The sequence below is a fragment of the Lepeophtheirus salmonis genome, chromosome 3 (assembly GCF_016086655.4).
Source record: "Lepeophtheirus salmonis chromosome 3, UVic_Lsal_1.4, whole genome shotgun sequence".
Classification (NCBI taxonomy): Eukaryota; Metazoa; Arthropoda; class Copepoda; order Siphonostomatoida; family Caligidae; genus Lepeophtheirus; species Lepeophtheirus salmonis.
In genome coordinates, this window is record NC_052133.2 from 38,045,710 (window position 1) to 38,061,769 (window position 16,060).

The 16,060-nt window shown below is 30.0% G+C and overlaps 1 protein-coding gene across 9 annotated transcripts in view; it reads right to left on the reverse strand.

Annotated features, from left to right (window-relative positions):
* LOC121115038 (Shaker cognate w) overlaps window positions 1-16,060 on the reverse strand; it is a 146,942-nt gene that overhangs the window by 46,068 nt on the left and 84,814 nt on the right. For all 9 annotated transcript variants that reach the window (XR_011779417.1, XR_011779416.1, XR_011779415.1 and 6 more), the window contains one exon: window positions 743-937. Coding sequence is in view for 4 of the 9 variants with exons in the window: in XM_071887381.1 (XP_071743482.1) it covers window positions 743-937 (195 nt within the window). In the remaining 5 variants the exon portion in view is untranslated. The remainder of the gene's footprint in view (window positions 1-742; window positions 938-16,060) is intronic.

Genomic DNA, 16,060 nt, shown 5'->3' on the forward strand with positions numbered 1-16,060 from the left:
GTTTTATGAAATAAAATATAATCAATATAATTAATGTTAGATAAATATTTCCTCAGGGTAATTAAAACCTTGATTGAAATATAATCACAAAACAAAGTTTTCAATAATCAAACTGTATATTTCTAATACTTCAGAAAGTTTTTTAGCTATAATTTAGAGCTTTATGCAGCCATCCTCAGTTTCTAAAAAGACCTCAAATGGATTTTGAAGATAATGTAAGACCTCCCATCATGGCCTCGTCATTTTTCCCACATTAAATTGAAGGAGACTCTCAGGACATTGTCATTGTAGTCGTGTGGAAGGCCTTGTTTTGAGCGTGTGCCCAAAAACAGTACTCTAATGTTTTTACATTATGCAAAAATGGTGGACATATACTCTTGTTGCAAAAAGACATGTTATCATCAAGAATGAGCTGGGCCACATTGGCATTGTGAGTGTGAGCACCGTTTTGCTGCAGGACAACATTTTCCACGCGATGTTGGAATGTTTATTTTATTCAATGATCCCTATTACTTTCTCAGTGATCAAAATGAATTGAAATTGTATTAAAATAAATTACAATTGGTTTAATCTTAAGATGTGATAAAAGTTTTAAAATTGACATGATCAATGTTTAGTTTAAGTTATTTTCATAATAGGTAAATAATTATCTGACACTCTGTAGTTGAATAATAACTCAACAATACAGTATTAAATTTTATTGAACTATGATTTAATATGTTTATATATTATGTATACTAACTTTAGCTGTTGAGGACGAATACGGTTCATCAAATACTGACCAAATCTTAGGTTTTGTTCTTTGCCACCAAGAGAGCTCTCCTGAGTAAAAGTCATCTTCAAACCCAAATTTTTTCGCAGTTTCTTCTGCACTTGGAATTTCACAATCAAGATCAAGTCTATCCAAAACGGTTAGTGTTTCTTGTGTATCACGATGCTAAAAGAATAAAAAAAAAAACCACATTTATTAATTATCTTGAAATAGTAAACAAAGGCAGTCTTTCCCTTTTACTTTGTTTAATTACACATAAAAACTGCCTTAACAAAGTATGTAAAAAGGAAATGAAAGTCAAAACAAACAAACAAAGTCAACAAAATAAAATAATAATAATAAAAGTTTCACTATTTTTTTCTTAATGGACTAACTTCCCTAAGGAATGAATAAATCATTATTTGATAAATTCAAAAGCAATTGAATAAGTGTTGTATTGACATGATTTGATTATGTGAAGTGGTTAAATCTTTATTCTATTGCTCAAACTATGAGGCGTATCAAAAGCAAAATCCAATTTTTTATTAATATTTCTCTACGAATTCCCCATAGAGTTCAATAAAATTTTGCAAACCTCGGATCCATCCCCTTTTCAAAGTCTATTTTTAAACTCAGATTGAGTTACCCCTCTTAGGCTGTTTTGAATTCTTCTACGAATACAAATGAAGTTCCAGCAAGAATCTATTTTACTTCAAGGAACATAAATAAGTCGGAAGGAAAAAAGTCCGGAGAATAAGGAAGATTGGACAATATTTCCATTAAATTGGAGGTAAGAAATTACATTTATAGTCTTGTGGTATGAGGACGCGCATTTTCCATATGAAGACCCAAATTCCCAACTTTATATCCGTTCTTTTTGTACTTATCATAACTCCGTAATCATCTTACATATTCCAGACGATCTTGATGACTTGGGGATTTTATTTCAATAAGAGACACAATCTTAGTGGTCTTTTTCTATATGATTTTCAGCAGTTGTGGGGAAAAATTATGTTAAAAGCTTTAACCAACAAGTTTTTTGATCCCTCTGATCCGTTTGCCCCCTGAGCGAGAATCTTAATTTATTAAATTAGGTCAAACAACCATGCGTGCTCACTGTCAATCCAATACATATCATGATTTTCGGTGGTACTAAATTTTTGAAACTTAATATATATCTGGTCAGACAAACAAAACTTATGCGTTTAATGTGTGTAATATTTTTGTATATTGAAACCTGAACAGTATTTTTTTTTAAATTGCTATTATTATTTCTTTAATATTGAGAAGAGAACATCTAAGTAAAAAGTTACCACTATAGCATGTACTTATGAAATATGTAAATTAACGCCGATGATGTGTTTCTGATTAAGTGAAGTTTTTATTGAATCAGAGTAGAATCGAAGATCGACATCGGAAAAATTTCTGTCCATGTCCTTTTTTCTCACTGAGTGGTTATTGAATTTTGATAAAATTGCAATTAAATCAATCATTTAAATGATAATAGTTACAGCAAAAATAATGATAAACTCCTTGCTATTACTATATAATAGGTAAAATTATGAGTAATTCTTTGTTAACATAATCCTATCTAGTCCAAACAAGTTTCATCAGCTCATAAATTCCGGTAAATAAGCTTAAAGGTCGTGTCTAACTCCTTATCATTGTTAATTTTTATTGATCTATATTAATAAAGCAAAGTTTATCTGTATGTATGTATGAATTTTTGTCCGGTGTACAATCATTTTTGAAGAAAAAAAATTACAAAAATGAAAAATTCTAATGACTAGCAAAAATTCCTTAATTTTAAAAAACTAAATACCAGTAATGATTAATAAAATAAAAAATCGGGATTGCAATTTAATTATTATTTTCCATTGACGATCCCTATTCAGATTCCAGAAAAAACACCCGATTCTCCGATTTCGATTAGTTGTCCCATCACTAGTCGATATGTAAAGAAAAAAGAAAGTACAAATTCACATAGAAACCTTGTCAATAAAAAATATTTAGGAGGAGGAAAACTTAGCTGTCATGAGGCTTTATTAAATACTACAAGGAACTGTATGAGGAAAACAATAATCAAGTCCGATTTTTATAAATGTTGGAACTGTGCCTGTCTATAGGGGCAGTTGAAACATTTGACGAGTCGTGTTCAAATGAAATTTTTGTAAAAACTACTGACTGTTATTATTTTTAAATAAATTCGAACAATATCAGACATATGTAGGATGTACGTCTAAGTAACACCAGTTTGAAGAAATTGAGCCAATAACAATAAGTGTTGCAACTATCCCCTGTCTCTCCTATTATAAAAAAAAGTGTAAAAATATATTAACAGTATTTTTACCTTTTTTTATAAAAGAGATGAGGTCTTATCATAACTATAAATGATTGAAAATATATCAGATAAAGAAAGGATTAAAAGTGGGTTTCTACGACGTGTATTATCATTTTTGAGCATGACACAGTTTTGGTATATAGTTTATCATTATTTTAAAGAATGGTTCATCAATCAATGTCAGAACTGTTATAATTCAAGATGTAGTTTAATACTAATATTTAAAAAAAAAATATTACTAATAATAAGTGGAAAAGGATTGTGATATTAAAAACTAAACTAAGCATTGCCCATCTTTTACAATACTTTCCATTAATAATAAATTAAAATGACGTAATTAAAATCTTTGTAAATCAAAACTTCCTCTCTCAAACTTTTCAAATTGTTATACTTGTAAATGTTTTGAGATCACTATTCCGCTCTTTGCCATTGTTTGAATTTTCAAAACAAGAATCCTTGTCAAAATGTCTTTATCATACTTTGAACTCAAGTTATCTTTATTTATGGTTAAAAATTGGTGTTTTTCTTCAGAACCTCTAAATTTTTAACATCAAGTAACTATAGTTAAAGTTATAAACTTTATAAAGCCATTTTGAAAATGATTCTGAAATCCTATAGTATTAGGATTTGAAATATGTACATAATACATCGCTCAATAAGTCCCAGGTATAGATAGGAAAACAACATTTTTTTGCCAAAATTCATTTTTATTCATCGATATAATCTCCTTTTAGAACTTTTAGAATTTCGAGATCTTCAAAATATGCTTCAGTTTCGACATCCACTTCCTCATCTGAGCCAAATCTCTTTCCACAGACCATCATTTTGAGTTCTACAAAGAGCCAGTAGTCACTGGAAGCCCGATCTGGAGAATAAAGTGGGTCCAAAAGCAATTCGAAATCTAATTCGACCAATTTTGTTGGTATTTCTATTGACTTGTGACACGGTGCATAGTGTCATGGTGAAAGAACAACTTTTTCTTTTTCAAATGAGGTTTTTCTGGGTAATTTTGGCCTTCAAACTATCCAACAAACCGATAAAATAGTCGTTCTTGATTGTTTTTCCATGTTCCAAGATTTCAATGGATAAAATTCCATCCTCGTCCCAAAATACAGGGGTCATGACCTTCCCAGCCGATGTTTGAGTCTTTGGACGGCTTTCTCCGTCTGCACACCACTCAGCAGACTGCCGTTTTGATTCTGGAGTGAAGTGCTGAATCCATGTTTCATCCATTGTGATGTACCAATGCAAAAACTCCTTCTTATTTCGCATGAACATCTCCAAACAGCTCATTGAATCATCTGCTCGTTGTTGCTTTTGCTCTGATGTGAGTAAACGCAGCACCCATTTGAAGAACAGCTTTTTATACCCAAATAATACACGAATATTTGGGTATAAAAGGCTGCAAAAATACTACCTTTTGATAACTTCAGAGTGTCAGCCATCCCTTGCAACTTCCCTTTGTGATTGCCCATGATCATTTTCAGGGGTTTCAATGTTTTCAGGTATAACCACCTCATTTGGCCGACTAAGGCGTTCATCAACATCGGTGTCCGTACGACCCCGTCTGAAATCGGTAAACCATCGTTTGATGGGTTTTTTCGCTGGAGCAGAGTCTGGATAACATTTTTCAAGCCAAGCATGGGCTTGAACTGTGTTTTTCCGCATCAAAAAGCAGTGATAAATCAAAACACAAAATTGCTTTGAGTCCATCGTGTTTAACAATCACAAAAGTAGCGTTACTTAAACAACTGTAACTCGATAAATAATATATCAAACGTCAAGAAATTTTGACAGTAACCTTGTGAATGTTCGTAATTCACAAAAATATTTTGTTAGTGGCGCCATATGCTAGTTAGGCCCGGGACTTATTAACCGATGAAATATTTACTTGATGTATCCTTATCTTGAATACGAAGCGCTTAAAAAAGGTTTGATTCTAAAAAAAGTCAATCAAACTAAAAGTATTATGTTCTTTGTCTGAGGATTATGAAAAAAAAACTAGGTCATATTAAGAATAAAGAGATCAAGCTCTATTTAGTTCAGCCAATAATATCTCAACAGTCTTTAATATTATATTTATTATTCATTGGCTCAGCATATTTCGATCTTAGGACATTTTTGCAGTTGTACAACCATATGAATTTAATCTTTGAGCTCAATTACTTTTTTTGAGACAAATTTACTTTTCATCCATGCATATACATTATAACTCTTCATTAATCTATTATTAAAGAGTGATTCATCTAAACGTTCACAAACCGAGAAAAAAACCCGCTGCTGTTACTTTATATCTTAACCGATTATATAATATTGAAATTTTATCAAAAATAAACATTATAACATAAATTTGACATTAAATTAAAAAAGAAAATTGTTAACTCAGGCCACTCGTTCACAAAGTCCTGAAAAACGTTCCACTGTGTTCTTCACAAACCCACTGCATAAAACCCGGAATGCCCTTCTTCTTCATGCTTGCAGGGATCTTGTGGTCCTTTGGGGACTTTGATTGGAAACCCGTCTAACATTGCCTTTGAGAAAATAGTCAAAAGGGTTCAATTTTGCCAAGTTAAGAGGGAAGTACATCTCATTCTCAGAATCAAGAAAGTACATGAGTGATCTTTTGCTGCCCCGTCTTGCTACCAGATCCAGCTAGGTCTTACATGACACTGCAGATCATGATATAGATATTGTCTTTAACCTTGAGACATTACTTGAAGATGAGGGGCCGCATAGGTTGCTGCAGTTTTACCGTTCTACTATACACGATCCATCACTGCTTATATTTAGTAATGTGTTTACATTACTTTATAAATATTGAACTCACTTCTTAATTTTCAAATTAGTGTTGTAAACAAACACTTGTCCTAATTATGGAAGCACATTTGTCTGTAAAACTACGTAGAACTCACAATATATGTCTTATTTAGAGTGATGAATTTTCAATACTTATTTCTAACAATATTATAAAATAAGACAAATTCTAAAATAATACTTATAGCAGAATTTTCTACCACTTTTTAATTAACCTTTTAGAAGGAAACAATATCAAAATAATATAAAAGAAATATTCTGTATTTATTCAAAATATCATTTATTTGTAGAAATATCTAGCTCTGTTCAGAGTTATTAGAAGTCTGAACTAGAATTAGAACTTTGCTTTCACAATGTATGTTATATAATTACATTATTTTTCTTTGTTTGTCAAAATTTATATTCATAATAAGTACATTTTAAAATTCATTTTTGTATTATTTTAGACATGGAATTAAAATCTGTGAAATTATGCAAATTTTGAATTTGCACATACATTTGTTGCTATAATGTTATTTCTATAGTCGTACAAAATGACTATAAAGCAAATATCCAGACAAACTTTGCTTTATTTATATATAAATCCATAGAGTTATGTATTATTATCAATATTTAAAGATTTTGAATAATCAAGTTTTAAATTTTTATATACAAAGATGAGCTGATACTCATTTTATAGTAATAGCCTTGGTCTATCTGCTGTCACAATAGCTAATACTGTACGATGATGGTCCCACTAGGACGAATCCCGTAGTAGTTATCTATATGTACCTACTACTATATGCGTACTAAAACTTTGTTTAAAAATGTCAACAGCTAACCTATTCGACTAATTTACTGATTGGAGTCCTTTATCCCTCAAATCTTTTGGTATTTTTAGCATACAATAATAATACTGACATTTATACCTTGAAAAGGGTTCTTTAAAATTTGGAATCTTTTTTAAGAACCGATGACAGTGACAGGATTTGCTTTTAGTACCATTCTCTAAGTTATGGTACTTAAGTTGATATTGACCGTTTTATCAGTAGCTACGTCAATTGGTTTTTATGTTCTTTTCAATTGGTCAGATAGAGGAGTTGCAATGATTAAGTATAAATAAACATAATAGTATTACAATTGCTTCATCTCATCTAGGAATTGTCTTTGAATAATGTTGTGTCGGTTCTCCTTAATTATGACTGAAGACTGCATATCCGTTCAGTTTACTCCTCCATATCAGTCCTAAAACTTATAAAGTTCGGACCTTGATGACGTCACTCCACTTTATTTCTTTTTTTTAAATCAGTTCTAGTACTGAGAGTCCGAAGGATCGATAGTCTTACGGACTGTCCCCAAGGACTCAAAGGCCTGACCCTAAGGCTGGACTAAATAATAAATAAGAGCTGGCAAAACACTCTATACATAGTTTGTAATTCCTTTTTAAGTAGCCACAGTGAATCGAACTTACGCACATTGAGTTGAAGACAATATAAATAAATATATATTTAATTTTTTTATCCACTGAGCAATGTTGCTCGTCAATTTACAATTGACTTAGTTTAGATACAAATACGGGATCTTGTTATGCACGATAATATTTTGGTATTATTCTGTATAAATGTACAATTAAAGTATTTATCATTCTTATAAAAATGTATAAAGATTGTTTGATGGTTACGTCACAGCTGATACATTTGATGGCATCATATAGCAAAGATTCTTCTATAGGACGGCTTTTATATTTTATTTATGACGAAGGTAAAAGTTGTGGGGGAGCCACAACAGCTGTTATATAGTATCTTCTAATCAATAGCAGTAACTTACATAATCTATAAAATACTAAAGTTGTTTTTTTTAGTCTTAACTCCTCGATCTTGAAATAAACATTTTACAACAGATACACGTATTCTTAACCTCTTGAATAATGTTTGTACATAATTTGATCTTTATTCTCTAATAGCAGACATATATACATGCTTTTGATCAAGTAAACAGTATTAATATTAGTACTTGAATGTTTATTTGATGAACTATGTAATATGTATTATATATACAAGATGAAAAAATTCCCATTACTAAAAATAGTATTCGTTTATTTAGAATATTTAAAAAAAGGTGAAATGGAGAAGGAATCAAAAGGCTAAGAAATCGAGACTTAACAAATGAACAACATACTAATTAGGCTTTTTTGAATCAAATAAAAGCCCTATACAGGGTGTACAAGCTATATCTATGCCGCCACGTTGCGCACTTTCTTGGGCAAACTCGTACACTTAGGCAGCGGACTTTTATTTGTTACATAGCTTGTTCAAATCTACTCGGGTTAGGGGAAAAATGGAATCAATTGACATATTTGTGGTCCCAAATATTTAGAGGATGGAGCCTTCTTTGGAATCTGCACCGGGAGTGACAGCATTACAATTGCTCGAACTCTGGGACTCAGTGAAACGTTTGTTTGTAAGATTAGGATAAGGTTAAGAGGAAATTTGAGGCCTCTGAAGGTGATTTTTAGGCAACAAGAATGCAACACTTTGAAAAAAAAATATCAAATGGATCCTTTACAATTTGACTACTTTATTTCATACACAGAAAAAATAGACAGACTGACAAACCTTGCTTTGTATGTATAGATTTTAGCAAATTTTCGTTGGCAATGGGGAAAACTTAATCAAGAAATTAATATCGAGAAAGCTTAAAATATATAGATATTATTTTTTTACAAAATAAAAGAAGAAATAATAACCTTTTAACTGGTAGATTTGTCTTGACTTCTAGAGAAATTATCTATATGAAAGTGTTTCTGACTATCAAATGGAGCTTCTTAAAAATTGAAAAAAGCAATTGGAAAATATATTAAGTTTTTTTTTTTTAATAGACTCCAGTTCAATTTTATAAATGTTTTTTGTCAGTTTTTTTCATTTGGAAGAAAAGAGAACTTTGAATTAAAAAAATGCTATTAGATACATTTTTCATAATTTTTAATAATTAACACGTATTGCAGAGCATTTTTTTGCAAGTTTGCTTTGTACAAATTGCAACCTGTATAAACAGACTGTACATGTTACAGTTTAAACGTGATTTAAAAACCTTATTTTCTAACATCATCACTCATCTTAATTAACAACTATATGTGCATTTACGAATGCATTTAGTATTTATGAGATATATAATTATGGGTATTTGAGTTGTTATATATGTATATGAATAACAAATTGATACATGATCAGTGTTTGCAAAAAAAAAAAAAGACTCATTCGAACAATTTTATCGATATGGATAATGGGGGCCGTCACATATCTGGTATGATTTTTATAAGCTGCATAAAACAAAAATTTAATTGTTTACAATCATTATCAAACAAATAAAAACTTTTTTGATTAATAAAAATGGTTTAATTGCCTTTTGGAATTAGGAATAAATTATGTTGCATTCCTTATATTAATTTAACTTCTTAGTTAGTGTCTCTGAAATAAGGATATCCATTATACATGTAACTCAAGGTAACTTAAAAAGTAATTGGAATATAATGTAGTGAAATAAGTCAAGAAATGTATTTCCTACACGGGAATAAAATACCAAGGGAATATATGTTATCATACACTTTTGAATTAAGCACCATATAAACAAAACCACACAGAAATTTGTTATGATATTGTAACTGTATATGTATAATACATTACTTTATATGTGTTTTAGATTTGTTTGAAGTAGGATATTAAATTAATGTAAAAGAATAACTTTTACAGATGGTATGTGAGGAACGAATTATAAACATAAACAGAATTATAAACGGAAAAAAGAAGGACAGGTTTTCTAAGGCTTACATATGTCTGCCTTGTTTTATTTCGTAGAAAAGAACAATAGAAATATGTATATATAAATACAGAGTTAACTTCTCGTAATAGTTCGAATCCTTACAAAAGCACTTGTCTTATCGTTATTAATAAAACAAAGTTTATTTAAATGTAGGTATCCATGTCTTATTGTATGAAAAACAGTCACTGGGTTCGCTAAATATAGGGATCCCTGTTGTATATCATATACAATACACAAAAAAAATTGATTGGGCACTCGATAGAATACAATACATCCCCTTGAAATAAAATTGAGCTGAGGGTCTTAATTTTTTTTATAAGTTATAGTCGACTATGCATTTTTTACGTTTTGTGTTACCTTGACCTTTGATCTTGCCCTATAAAATTTAATGGCCTCATATTGTGATCATATTTAATATTTGTACCAAGTTGGATCTAAACTGATCTGTAACTTTTGTCTTGATCCTGGTGCCAAACAAACATAACCTCCGTTCAACTTCGTTGCGTAGTTAAAAAAAAATGGAGAATAAATAGTACACAGGGAGCAGCACACTGTATAATAGGAATTTAATCTCGGAGGCACTTAGTTTAACTAATATTAAAAAAAAGGGGAAGTACTTTTTTTTAAATTTTAAAAAGTGGATGTGTCTTTAAAGCGTTAGTAACAAGGAAAAGAACCACCCGGTTCCTCAATTCTAATTTTTTCCCTAAGCTGTTATTATTCTTCTGTTATTCTTGAGGAGAGAACAACAATGTATTGAGGGAATAGTTATGGTTTAATGTGTTCATGAAGAAAACAGAGAGTATCATAAATTAACACCTCCTCCTATTTAAAGCCTTTATTTGATATGAGAGAATTTATTGGCCGCAACCCTTCAAAAAACATTCAATTTATGTTTATGTTGTTGTGTCCATGAACTGTGGCTACTTTATGTGCCATTTGCAGCGTATTCAAACAGTTGATAAGAATAATTTGTTTATAGTAATTGACGATTGTTTGTTGAAGAATACAATTATAATATAGGCCCAAATTTAAGAAAGCACATTTAAGCTTGCTTTTGTGTTAAAAGGCAAACATTTTTCTTCACATCTAGTAAAACAAATAGTGTAAAAAAGAAGCTTTTTGAACAAATTTGAAATTATGATAGCATCCTTCATTTCCTCAAAATGATTGATGAAGAGAAGAAAAGCATTATCTTTTAAACGTTATTTTTTTGTACATATTTATTATATACATAAATGTATTTTTTAAAGTATATGTAGCTATTAAAAAAACGTTAACTCTTTGTCAAATTTTGTTGTCAATAACAGAAATAGCTAACTACAAAAATGAATATATGCATGAAAAATATTTACATATTTTTTAAATATGTACATGTATGTTGCAAATATACTAAAATCCTATAAGATCATTTTATTATGTCTAGATACTTACGTCTACTAAAAGGCCTGCATTGGTTATTTAATAGAACATAATATTATATATTAATAGTGAATTAATTATTAATTATGCATTATTCTAAAAATACAGGATGCCCCAGGATTAGAATTCCATTAATTCAACGCCACGAAATTATGTGTATCATTGGTACAGATTATGTTACCAAAGTTTAAAATATTATATATGTGTTAAACAAAATTTTAAATGGGTATAATTATTTTGAACCAAAAATTTAACTTTTTTTCTTTAACAAAACTTGTTTTATGGCCTTTTTAAAAAAATGTAAAACCCATATTATAATGTCGTAAAAAAATTATCGGATTAAAATGTTTGAAAATTGCTTAGTAAATAAAAACTTAAATCTACCAAGATTTTTCGTACTTGCATCTATCAATAATTTATACATAAATATCAAGTAATGGCGTTCTAATAGATCTAAACTGGTATAAGATACTCTGAACTTTTGTGGTGATAAAATAGACTGTTTTATGATGAGGACCACTATAAAAATATCTACAATCTTTAATATGTCATAATATTTTCAAATTCAAATGAAAAACACCCTAAGGGATCCCAGATATTTGTTATGTGCACAAATTCAAATAAAAAATACATGGCACTTTTCCTTGTTGCTATATAAAAAAATTAAATTCCTTCTTCAATAGTCTTCTCATAGACAGAATCCAGATATAAGGTTTTGGTTACTATTCTATATTCGATCCAACATTGTAAACGATCTAGCAAATGAAGCAAGCCTTAAATTTATGAGCCAATACAAAATTGTTTTCATAAATATAAGTAGTATTTAAAATTGTCTTCTATTAAAATAGATGTAATATAGTCCCTCCTCCAACTGTTAAAAAATCTTTAATCTTTCAGAGACCAAGTTTGATATCTGAGCCGGTTTGAAAATATAATTATTGTGATACATTATTGTTTACTAGACGCATGATTTTTGTGCAATCTTACAACTATGGAAGTTTTGTTAGTATGATTAAGACTTATTAGGGTAATTTGAATACATTGTTATTTCTTATATCAAAAATATGCATGATATATACTATAAGGAGAACTATAAACAGTGTAATCTCTTTAGACACTCAATGCCACATACAAAACTCAATTGAGATTTTATTATTATGACTAAATTGTTATTTTCTCGAGCAAAAACATAAATATATATATTTTAAAGCATGTTTCAAAATTTAAATCAATGTTACTTTTTTAAGACTTCTTCACAGCAATTTTTAGGAGAAGATGTTTCCCTCAATTCAGTAAAATTGTATAAAGTCACTGAATACTCAAGTTATATATCATGGTCACATAATAAAATGGAACGTATTTTTAGATAAAAGGAAGTAAGAGTTGATTTTATTATAAATACTCGGTAGTAAAACTTTGTTTTATTAATTAATATTATCTTTCATTTTACACCAATTTTGTTAGACAAAAAATTGGAAAGCAAAAAACTAGAAAATACGGATTTAGAATATCTTTATATAGTATACTGTGTTGTTTTTTTCAGACAATGTAGTTAAATTCTATCGCCTTCTTATAGAACAAAGTTTATCAAAAACACGACCTTCATACTAAAAAAAAGTCAAGATTACCAACTTTTCTTAGGTTAGGGACAAAACTTATTTTACAATTAGTTAATGTTATGTTCCATTTTCTACGTACATATAATATTAAGTATATTCATTATTAATATATGGTATATGTAAGATTTATCTTACAATAAAAGTCTTCTGAAAATGTAAGTTTTAATTGTAAAAAAATTAGATAATTAAAGAACTTATTCAATGGCGTCATAACAAACCATAAACAACATAATTAATATCGGATACAAAACAAAGTGTGTAAAATATCTTAAGGGCAAGGAGTATTCTATGTGTACTAATTTTTTTCTTTCCTTGTTTTGAACCAACCAAAGGATATATTTTCTATTTTTCTCTTAGTAGAAAATAAGAAATGAAGGAGAAAATGGGATCTAAAACAATCATGTAATAATTATCATACATGTTTTCCCTCAAGAAGATGTATGATTAATAAATATCTCTATAAATTATAAGTTATATTTTTTAAATTTTGCAAATTTGAGACCCAATTAAGCCAAAGTAATTTTAAAATATGTACAGAGTGTGGAAAATACCAAGAATTAAATAATTGTGCGGGAAACAATCAAAGTACATAATTATTTAGATGTTATATAAGCTTAAACGAAGAGCTAATTTTATAAGTTGAATAAACAATGTGGTCGCATGAGCATCAAAAGGGACGGATCATGGATATCACTCGGGATTTTACTTAAGTATAATATTTCAATCATGAATAATTTTATTTTACAACAAAACAATTTTCACAATTGATCAGATCAAAAAGCTAAAATGACTTTCAAAATCAGAATAAAATGTACTAGGGGTGCCATGCTCAAAAAATACAACCAAATAATGTTCCAAGTAGAAAAGTTATCCCCCCGATACTTCATTAAGACGAGGCCTAAAATTGAGGCCAGGGAGTGCATAATATTCCTTGATTGTTATTGGGTTAGGCTGAATTCGGGCCAACTAATCCAATGGGACCTATCTATGGCAGCAAGACAGTGCTCCTTGTCACACTGTAATTAAAATACAAGAAGTATTCTGCTACAAATTCAAAAACTTATGGGGCACGTCAAAGTGGTTTCACTCAAGCCCAACCCTTATCCCTGTGGACTGTTATCAGTAAGGTGGTGTCAAAAGTAGGTCTAATACTACCAAACACTCAAATTTGGAAGCACTAAAATCAACCATTCGTGATTCTTGGTCAAGCTTTCTGCATACAGAAATTATCCAGGATGCCAAAGTTTAAGACATCGTATCGAAGACATTGTAGAGGGCATAATATTGAATGAATAATCCATAATATATTATCCTTTATCATTTTATTGAAGAAAAATTGATTCAGTTATTTTTTATGCCATATATAGACGAAAGTTTAAAAAAATTAAATTTTGAATTTTTTGGCCCGCCCACTCTTGATATATGAATAACAATTTTTTACAATTTAACTAAACCAGTTCTGAAGTTAGTTTTTATCATTTTTCTTCGTGATGTATGAAAATATTTCTTCTTTTCACGTAAGAAACCTTTTTAATCAAAATGAATTAGTAAATTGATGCACTTGACATATTTAATTATAAAGGAATGTTCAAAGACCCTCAACACTCCTAGTAGAAAAAAATTAGCCTTTCCAATTAAATTTGGAGAAATATGCATCACATGGTCATCGTTTCGTAACTAGGGATAAGACATATTTCGACTTGGGTACGGTATAATCCATGTATCATCCAAAACAATTTTAGACCCAGTACTCCAACCGGATTTGGTTACTCAAACTTTATGGATCTAAAAAAGCTTAAAGTATTGTTCAATAAAGATAGAGCGGGTCTTAGATCTGGATCGGAAATAATTGGGTACAATATAGGTATATTTGTATTATTTGAGATCCAGGATCAAAGAAAGATTAGTATAATCGAACCATTACGAATATTAAAAAGGATTCAAGTGAATATTTGGATATCAAAAAGCTTAAAGTAATGCTAAATAATGATCGGAGGGGGTCTTCGATCTAGGTTTGATGTTATTGGGTACATTATAGGTGAATTTATTATATCCAAGATCCAAAAAGGCTTCGTGTACAGGAACATTTACAGATCTTATAAAGATTTGAGGGTTTTTTCGGATCTTAAATGGTCAATAAAAATATATTATCTACTTTATCCGTCATAAGTCATTGTACACTTTTTATAAAGATAGTAACGTTTAAATTTCGCAAAAATTTCATAAAATTCATAATAATTTCATGGTACAGACGGTGTTTCTACTAGTGTGAATAAAGGAGACCTAGACGGCCAATGAATATAAAATTATCATGGCCAAGAATATATTTCCCATCCTCATCGAAACCTACGTCATTGTAAATTGGATAGAGACACAGGACAGAGCACAGTGCCACACATCCAAGGTCACCCAAAAGTGTTTGAAAAAAAATTAGGGGTGAATGGATTTTGGTCCAAAGAGATGTGAACGCCCAGCTCCTCCAACCTGAACCCACTCGACCAAATACGTTTGGTGCGCCGTAGAGAGAAAGGCCAACACCCACTACCACATCAGTGTGGAGGTCATGAAAGCCAAGGTGGAGGAGGAATGGGCCAACATTCTGGCCGGCACCCTCAGGAAAGTTATGGGTAGGTTTCAAACCCGCCAAGAGCTCTGTATTGTGGCAGAGAGCAGAATTTTAAAAAAGAATAGAAATTAAAATATCCTTCATCTCCTTTTTAATAAAATTTTTTGGATCATTAATATTAAGCCTAGATTTATCTTTGTTTCTAATAACGTAAAAAGTGTACAAGGACTTATGACACGTACAGTATATAGAACGTAGCATCTTTATTTATCTGGATTAGTGCTTGGTGGGACATTTACATCAATAGTTATATCTCTGAGGTATTCCAATGTGATTTTACAATAATTCTTACAGTTTGGTTAGCTGAAATTTGAAAAAAAAATACTTTTAAAGATCTGAACCGACAAAGATCCGATAAAATTTGGGTCCATGATATTTTTATTTCTCACTTGGCTTAGGACATTAAGTATTTGTTTCCGAGTTTTTTAATTAAACATATTTATCAGAACAGTTCCAATTAGATCTTTTTTTTTAGAACATTTTAAAAAGTAAGTAAAAATTCAAAATGACTGTAACGATAAAATATATTTTTACTTCGGTTTGTTCATAAAATTAAAAACTGTTTAAATAGAAGGTGAGTGGGGGATGAGTGTCGTTTACTTACAATTAGTTTTTTTACATACCCAAGGACAGTAAAACTAACTTGGATAGATTATTTTTTATTACGACAACTTACTACATCTTGAGGA